The sequence below is a fragment of the Alnus glutinosa genome, chromosome 11 (assembly GCF_958979055.1).
Source record: "Alnus glutinosa chromosome 11, dhAlnGlut1.1, whole genome shotgun sequence".
Classification (NCBI taxonomy): Eukaryota; Viridiplantae; Streptophyta; class Magnoliopsida; order Fagales; family Betulaceae; genus Alnus; species Alnus glutinosa.
Window position 1 is genome coordinate 9,184,027 of NC_084896.1, and position 7,852 is coordinate 9,191,878.

At 35.3% G+C, this 7,852-nt stretch overlaps 1 protein-coding gene across 4 annotated transcripts; it reads left to right on the plus strand.

Annotated features, from left to right (window-relative positions):
- The first annotated feature begins 244 nt into the window (after positions 1-244).
- Positions 245-7,628, plus strand: LOC133882208 (protein DETOXIFICATION 45, chloroplastic-like). 4 transcript variants are annotated; one of them, XM_062321325.1, is made up of 17 exons: positions 307-347; positions 524-612; positions 884-1,192; positions 1,349-1,494; positions 2,234-2,377; positions 2,529-2,668; positions 2,880-3,015; positions 3,831-3,927; positions 4,014-4,114; positions 4,685-4,848; positions 5,209-5,280; positions 5,394-5,510; positions 5,648-5,743; positions 5,841-5,962; positions 6,625-6,687; positions 7,288-7,336; positions 7,472-7,628. In XM_062321325.1, the coding sequence occupies exons 3-16, from the start codon at positions 945-947 to the stop codon at positions 7,328-7,330; spliced, it is 1,689 nt and encodes a 562-aa protein (XP_062177309.1). In that variant the 5' UTR covers positions 307-347; positions 524-612; positions 884-944; the 3' UTR covers positions 7,331-7,336; positions 7,472-7,628. The 4 variants fall into 4 exon arrangements, with proteins under 4 accessions (XP_062177310.1, XP_062177307.1, XP_062177309.1 ...); XM_062321326.1 differs by lacking the exon at positions 524-612 and having other exon boundaries at positions 245-347; positions 7,288-7,335; positions 7,463-7,628; XM_062321323.1 differs by lacking the exon at positions 524-612 and having other exon boundaries at positions 246-347.
- The last annotated feature ends 224 nt before the right edge of the window (positions 7,629-7,852 follow it).

Here is a 7,852-nt window from a genome sequence, read left to right on the forward strand (position 1 = left end):
AGGAGCCACATTACCACATTCGGTCTAAAAAGAATATGATTATATGAAACATGATAACACGTGGCCTGTGTTTTTGCTTGCAAATAATGCTCATGCTAATTATTGCTGCCACAACATGTCTGATTAAGACAGATTCCAAATTAATCAAGTTTTTGCCATTTGCGTCAAAGAAACCAAGAACATCAAATTAAGAAAACGCAATCAATGTGCTCAACTACTCATATTATATTATTATTATCTCCGTACTGTCACTTAGTTTAAATCACAGTCAATTCCATAGCCATTCATTCGTTAAGCTCTTCCTGGATTTCTGACATGCTCTCTTCCAACTAAAACCAGCTTCTCAGGTAACCTCAGCGACCCATATTTTCGAATTCCCCGATGAAGCTTCGCCCACATTGCACTTGCACTGGCTCTCTGTTCATCTGCTGGGAAACCATTCTGTCTGATGTTTTCTTTGTTATATGTTGATGCCCATTTTCATAAATGTGAAGTTCTATTCTCTTTCTTCACGTTTTCTCAGCAACCAAATGGAAATGTGATGTTTTTGGTGAGAGCATTGTAATGCTGATTGCTGAGTAATGGCTTGACACACAGTTAAGGTTTCCAGAGGTTGTCACTGGTTCTGTTATCCATTTTTGCCGAGAAAATTGATGAAAAACTTGAATATATTTTTTACTCTTAGGGTTTTTGAGGTCTTGGGTCGTTTTCGTTTATTGGGTGGGTGGCTTTTTTCTATGTTTTCTGATCATCCAAACAGAAATGTTCTCAAATTCTAATATGAGAGCACATTTTCATATTAATAAGATGTTGATAGAAATTTGAACAAAAAGGAACGGGAGAAATATAGTGTATTGGTGACATGTTCTTTGATCATTTGCAGAGAGATTGCCGGGGATCTTTACTCCTGAATCCGAGTTCTTTGTAGTTTTGTTCTCAGCAGAATGTCGGTAACTCGTCTCTCTGGTTCACTGGCTTGTGATATTAAAGTTAAGAGATGTGAAAGAAGATCAGTTAAGAACGTGACGATAAAGTATTGGTCCAAAACCTCAAGGAAAGTGGGTCATGATCATTGCTTTGTGGTGGGTGATCCCAGAGGATTGAGCAGCATCAATGTTGCCAGGCGTTGCGGGTTGATTAGCGAGCAACAAACTTCAGATTATGAGTTGAGTGCTTCTAGCGAGAGAATCTTGTAAGATTCATGACTTTCAAATCTTTGTTCTTTGCACAAATTTGCTACTTAGAATGCATCACTGCGTGAGAACTAAATGAAGTTCTGATGTGATCTTTTGATTCTAGAATTGTGAATCTTGTACATAAATGATTGAAATCGTGAATTGTTTCACAGCGAGCTTGCTGGGACACCTACAACCAGTGAATCACGCCCACCTAGTGTCCAAACTGAGCTTATAATGCTTTCTTTACCGGCAATTGCAGGACAAGCAATTGAGCCCTTGGCACAACTGATGGAAACTGCTTACATTGGAAGATTGGGTTAGTTTTTCTCAAGGAGTATTTTCTAGCATATAAACCACTATGATTTAACAATGTTTCTTATGGTTATGCTTGTTTTGTCTTATTTAGCCGTTTTATGTCTTGATTCTGGCTGATATGCATAAGTGGTCATCAAATATTCACAGCTTTGTCTACAAACTCTGTTGTCTGGTTTAGTCAAAATTGAGTAGATGCATATTTAGCTCTGATTTCTACATTGGAAGGTGTTTCTTCCATATTCAGGGGAGTTTTCTTTTTCTTTTTTTCTTTTTTATTGATTGGTTTGAAGCAATGTGCCTGGAATATAATATGTAGCATGTAGGCTGATCTACTAAGGCTCCATTTCAGTCCTAGAAATTATGAGTGACAGGAAAATCATCTTATTGCTTGTTGAGAAATGAGCTTCCTTTCATTAGCATTTTAACAATTTTGCTTTCCTTTCCATCATTTTTCCTGTGATCTAAACAGAATCTGAGACCTTGGAGTTTGTTTCTTCTAGGACTTTTCGGATTATGCTCTACTCTTATGTTGTTCATAGTAGGCATATAGATTGGATATGAGTTTGAGTATCATGAATCATAGGACTAAAACAAATTCGGTGAGGTACAGTTGGAATTTCATTTATTGGCTACTTGCTCATACTGATTGTTACTTTGTCTAGCTGTAGTTGTTAATATAGTGGGCAAAAGTGCCTTTTTAGCTTACTAAAAAAGCCCTTGATTTTCAATCATTTGAAAAGGTCCCCTGGAGTTGGCATCAGCAGGTCTTTCTATGTCTATTTTCAACATCATATCGAAGGTTTTCAATATTCCTCTCCTCAGTGTTGCAACATCATTTGTGGCTGAAGACATAGCAAGGAATGGAAGCAAGGGATCTAATTCAGGTGAAACTACAAAATAGATGCTAGAACAGCTTCTATTGAACTTCAGAGCATGCCATATCGAGTTCCTCACTTTTAGTGAAGGAATGAAACACAAGATAAATGACCCTGAATATTGAATTTGTATTCTAAACCTTAAATAATCGATGTGCAGGTCTTGATGGAATGGATGAAAGAAAGCTGCTACCCTCTGTCTCTACTGCCTTGCTTTTAGCACTTGGAATTGGTACCGTCGAGGCTTTGGCAATGTACTTGGGATCTGGAGTATTTCTGAACATGATGGGCATATCATCTGTAAGTCGATATCAGTGAAGTCCTATTATCTACCTCTTGTTGATCGGTAATATTTGCATCCTAAATTTGACATTAGTGTCAACTCTTGGTAGTGATCCTATCCTCTGGCTAATCTCAGCTTTATACTCACATCTATTTCCATTTTGCATATGCATCCGTTTCCACTTGTAGAGTGGACTATCTTCTGAGCTCCCTCTGTTTTTTTTAACAGGCTTCATCCATGCGCATTCCAGCAGAACAATTTCTTTCACTTAGAGCAATTGGTGCTCCTGCAGTTGTTGTTTCTCTGGCCATTCAAGGCATCTTCCGTGGATTTAAGGATACAAAAACCCCTGTATTATGTCTAGGCAAGTGTTCAGCTTACCTTCTGAAACTTATACAAAAAAAAGGAATATGAGGGTCATTGGACTGCATTAGTATGTTAGATGTCATTTTTTTTCTTCTTTTTTATTGCCGATAGAACGTAAAGACAAGGTTTATTGTTCCCATGTGTCGATGGTCCACATAAATCAGCAGACCACAATAATGGTCATTGTTATCTTGGGTTTATTATTTTTAATTTTCTTTTATTTACGTAAAGCATAAACAGGAATAATTAAAGCAGACACTAGCTGATGAGGTCAAAATCCTATTTTGTTTTTGATACTTTAGTTGGGTTCATTGAGTATTTAGGTAATATTGCTGGACTATGCTCATAAAATGGTCTGAATTATTTTTTCTGTTATGTCTTTTTGGCCAATGTTGGCAGTGAAATATTCCACTTTTCTCCTTCTCTTCTTGGAAGTTGGAATATACTATTAAAGAAGTTGATATTGTTAAAAACTTAAACATCACACTTAGAAGAAAAAAGCAACTACACTATCTATAATTTCTTTTTCTGGATGAATTTTGTCATATGGCCATAGTGATGCAAGGATGGTGATACGTCAAATCGGAAGTCACTTTGTCTAATTGCTGTCATTGAATACTTCATCTGTAGTAAAACTTACTTCATGTTGGTTTAGATCCTTACTCTTTGTATCAAAAAGTGGTTCACGACATGCCAGTTCCAATGGCCTTAAATCTTTTCCAAACAACGTAGCAGAGCTGCGATTCAGCAATGTCTATCAGTTAATTTTTTGTTTTTCAATCTTATTAATGGATGTAGGTGATTAATTTGCAGGAATTGGAAATTTGGCAGCCGTATTCTTATTTCCTTTACTTATGTACACTTTTCGCTTGGGTGTAACTGGTGCTGCCATTTCTACTGTTGTTTCTCAGTACGTGCTTTCATTGTTTGAGTTCTTCTTTTCGCTTCTGTTATGCATAACCTTGTATTGACAAAATGTGTTTTCTCATCTTCCAGATACATTGTCGCCTTTTTGATGATCTGGTATCTTAACAAGAAGACTGTATTATCATTTCCTAGTATGGAAACTTTGCATTTTGGTGGCTACCTGAAATCTGGTGAGTTTTTGCTGCTGATATGGCTGGTATGGACACAGTCTTCTTTAACTTTTTAGCTTGATTTCCTGTGTCTTGGCTATTATAGTATAGTAGTGATTCTTTCCTTTGATTGGAATTTTTTTTGGCCTTCAACATTTTCTATATGCTAGGGACTGCTACACAGAGTGATGTTGCAATCTATATTCTTATGCCTGGAAAATCTCACAGGATGATTCTTTTGGACCTTAGATCAAATACAAAATCTCAAGATCAAATTTTGTTTATGCATCTATTATGTATTCAGTTGGATAGAGATTTACATTCAAACTTTTGCTTCCTCTGGATGCATTGACTGGTTTTTAAAGGATACTTTGATGTTGCTGGTATACATAACAAAAAAAAAATAAAAAAAATAAAAAGTGAAAGCTAGATAACATGCTGATACTCTTTTCTGGATGCTAGAAATTTATTTAACTATTTCTTCTGACCACAAACTCCATAGTCAAGTGGTAAATGAGCAAATTTATATTTTCAGTGTCTACCTCTCTGTGCATTGAGTACTTAAATATGCTGGATAATGTTTTTGCTTAGGTGGGTTTCTTCTTGGGAGAACCCTAGCTGCTGTTTTGACTATAACTTTGAGCACATCAATGGCTGCTCGTCTAGGGCCATTAGCCATGGCAGCTCATCAGATATGCTTGCAAGTGTGGTTATCTGTATCTCTCCTTGCTGATGCACAAGCATCAGCTGGTCAGGTAAACAATGTGTAATCTCGAACCTTTTCTGTTTATCTTGTTTACCTCTTCCCTACTTAAAAAACCATTTATAGTCTCCTAACCTTGTTCATAAATTTCTAAATATGGTAACATCCCGTGACACTTGTATTCTGTAAGGAGATTAAGGTAGATATGTTGGTACTCCATATCTGTCATGACTAGCAGTTGCTCTGTTGACATCTGTATTTTATCCTCTATTTGTAGTCCTCTTGGCTAAAGTATTACACATAAATATTTGTGATGGAAATTTATTTTCTTTGCTTTTGTTCTTGTTAAATCTCGTGATTCCGTGATTATGTTAACGAATATGATTAGTTTACCAACTTATTTTGAATGCAGGCTCTTATTGCAAGTTCTTTTGCTAAAGGTGATTACGGCACCGTGAAAGAAATTACTTACTTTGCTTTAAAGGTGATTCATTTTGCATGTTGCTTTAGTTTTACAATTACCAGAATGTGTTTCATTTTGCCCATTTCCCCCTTGGAATTATGTTTCATAACATGTCATATATATATGTTTCCCAGACGGGGCTATTCACCGGCATTTCCTTAGCTATCATATTGGGCGTATCTTTTGGTTCTTTAGCTACGCTGTTCACTAATGATTCTGAAGTATTAGGAATTGTTAGATCTGGATTGCTGGTATGTATCTCTGTTTGCTTTGGATTGCATCCATTTTTTGTTTTTTGTTTCTTTTTCTATTTCCAGTTTTGGTTTTCTTCTCTTTTAGCATTCCCATAATTCTATTTATGAGCTTCTCTCTAAATCTGCTACTACAGTTTGTCAGTGCCAGTCAACCTATCAACGCTCTGGCTTATATATTTGATGGTCTCCATTATGGCATTTCAGACTTTTCATATGCCGCTTACTCTATGGTAACTTCCTTCTCATATTGATTAATTATTAGATAAGATTGATTACCATTGGATTTGTTGATATAATGGCCTCAACAAATGTGCAAATAATTTATAGATGGCTGTGGGGGCAATTTCTTCTGCATTTTTGCTCTATGCTCCCTCTGTAATTGGTCTTTCGGGAGTTTGGTCTGGATTAACACTTTTCATGGGCCTGCGGACAGTGACTGGATACATGAGGTATGTGCAGAATTGTGCCTGTTATATTCTGATATTTTTCTTGTTGGCATGATATCTCAGAAACTGATTTATTTCCTTGTATAGTTTGATTTTATTCTGAATATTTTACATTAATCTGTGATTGTGTTTTCTATTCTAACCGGCTTTATTCAACTTCAACTATAAATAGGTTGACTTGTGTACAGTTAGACACACTGATATATAGTTCAGTTCCAAATTTCTATTCTCTAGATCTTTTCTTTACATTCATGGCTGTCTATTGCTAAATGCTACAAGGTGCAACAATTTCACACTTCTTTAAAATTAATCCTTTGAATTGGATGTTCATAAGCAACCAATCAAGTTGGTTTGGTGCATAGATGATCAACCTGTGTTTCAACTTTCTAGCTCATCTCAGACTTTCATGAATGTTATTATAAATATTTATTTGGGGTTTCAACCTATCATCCATGCTCTATCAATCATGCAGTGGAATAATTTGGATATGAATAAGATTTTGTTCCCAGCAACACTCATTTTGCTGGGTGGAAAACAAACTATGATATTGACATCACTTAATTACCAGATATCTTGAGATTGATGTTATCATTTTATTCTAATGATAGTATTAGCATGTGTGATGCTTTAATGTCCAACTGGGCCTTTCATTTGTGCTTTCCCAGATTATTATCAAAAAATGGTCCATGGTGGTTCTTGCAGGAGGACATCCAATCCACAAATTTGAGGTTGGTTGAGAAAAGAAGCAAATTCTGTACTGATATGAACTGCCATTATATGTTTAAATCATCATATTATGAATAATATATGAACTTGAAATGAATTTTTATTACCAATCTGTAAATTTTGACACAATATTTAGTGCTGGAGTAACCACAAAAAGTATCCAGTCAAGTCTCCCTCAGCCTTACCAAAAGGTTGACAAGTGCAAGATATGATGGTTTGGTTTTAGGCTGAAAAAAAAGAAAAAAAAAAGAAAAAGAAAAAGGGATCATCAGAGGGCCGAGCAAGGGTACTTTTACCACTCTAGCTTGTTGATCAACCTAAAGAGCAATGATATATATTTAGTACACTGTTATACGACTGCCATACAACTAAAATGACGTGACAGTGAAAATCAGTCCTTAGTATTTATTTATTTTTTAACAAATGTTGATCTAAGGCTAAATACTGCTTACACGAGTTGAGGTTGTTTGTTGTAGAGAGGATTCTTAAACAAATTGAGGTTTTCTGTTGTGGAGAGGATTCTCTCTCTCTCTCATGTTGTTAAATAAAATATACTATCAAGTACTTGTGTGAATTTCTTGTGGCTACTTTTGTGTATACAGATTGCCAAGTGAGATGAAGACCGTGAGGCCAAACCTGATATAGTAGGAGGTACTAAACTAAATTATTATGCAACTCTTCACTCCTTTTGCTCTAATCTTCTTATTTTTATTTTTATTTTTTATTTTTTATTTTTTATTTTTTTATTTTTTTATTTTTTAATTTTTTTTTCTATCCGGTTGGCAGGTAAATACAATGGCTGATGTACAGTTGATGTTCCGGCACTCAGATTTACACGTACACTACATTCTTTTTCTACATTCATTTGATATGGTTTTAAAATGTATGGCTCTGAAACATAGATCATAAGGATTGAAATATTACTTGTTCAATTTTTATTTTATTTTTCTGAGCAACAAAATACACTTATTGAGTCACCTTGATGCCATCCTGTGGAAATATCATGAGAGTTGCTTCCTCCAAATTTTGAGATATTCATTTTTTGGAAAGAAAAAAAAAATGATAAATGTAGCCCGAAACTGAATTATCCCCAAAAATATGGACCATTAAAAATTGAGGGAAACCATTTCATAGTCGAGATTTTGTTTTATTGAATCTAAAGGAATA

What these genes read in the sequence shown, in the direction of transcription:
- LOC133882208 (XM_062321326.1), top strand. Translation starts at nt 945, where the DNA reads ATGTCGGTAACTCGTCTCTCTGGTTCACTGGCTTGTGATATTAAAGTT. An exon ending in CACAAGCATCAGCTGGTCAG is followed by an intron (nt 4,849 to 5,208) that starts GTAAACAATGTG and finishes TTTTGAATGCAG; the next exon opens with GCTCTTATTGCAAGTTCTTT. An exon ending in ATCCAATCCACAAATTTGAG is followed by an intron (nt 6,688 to 7,287) that starts GTTGGTTGAGAA and finishes TTGTGTATACAG; the next exon opens with ATTGCCAAGTGAGATGAAGA.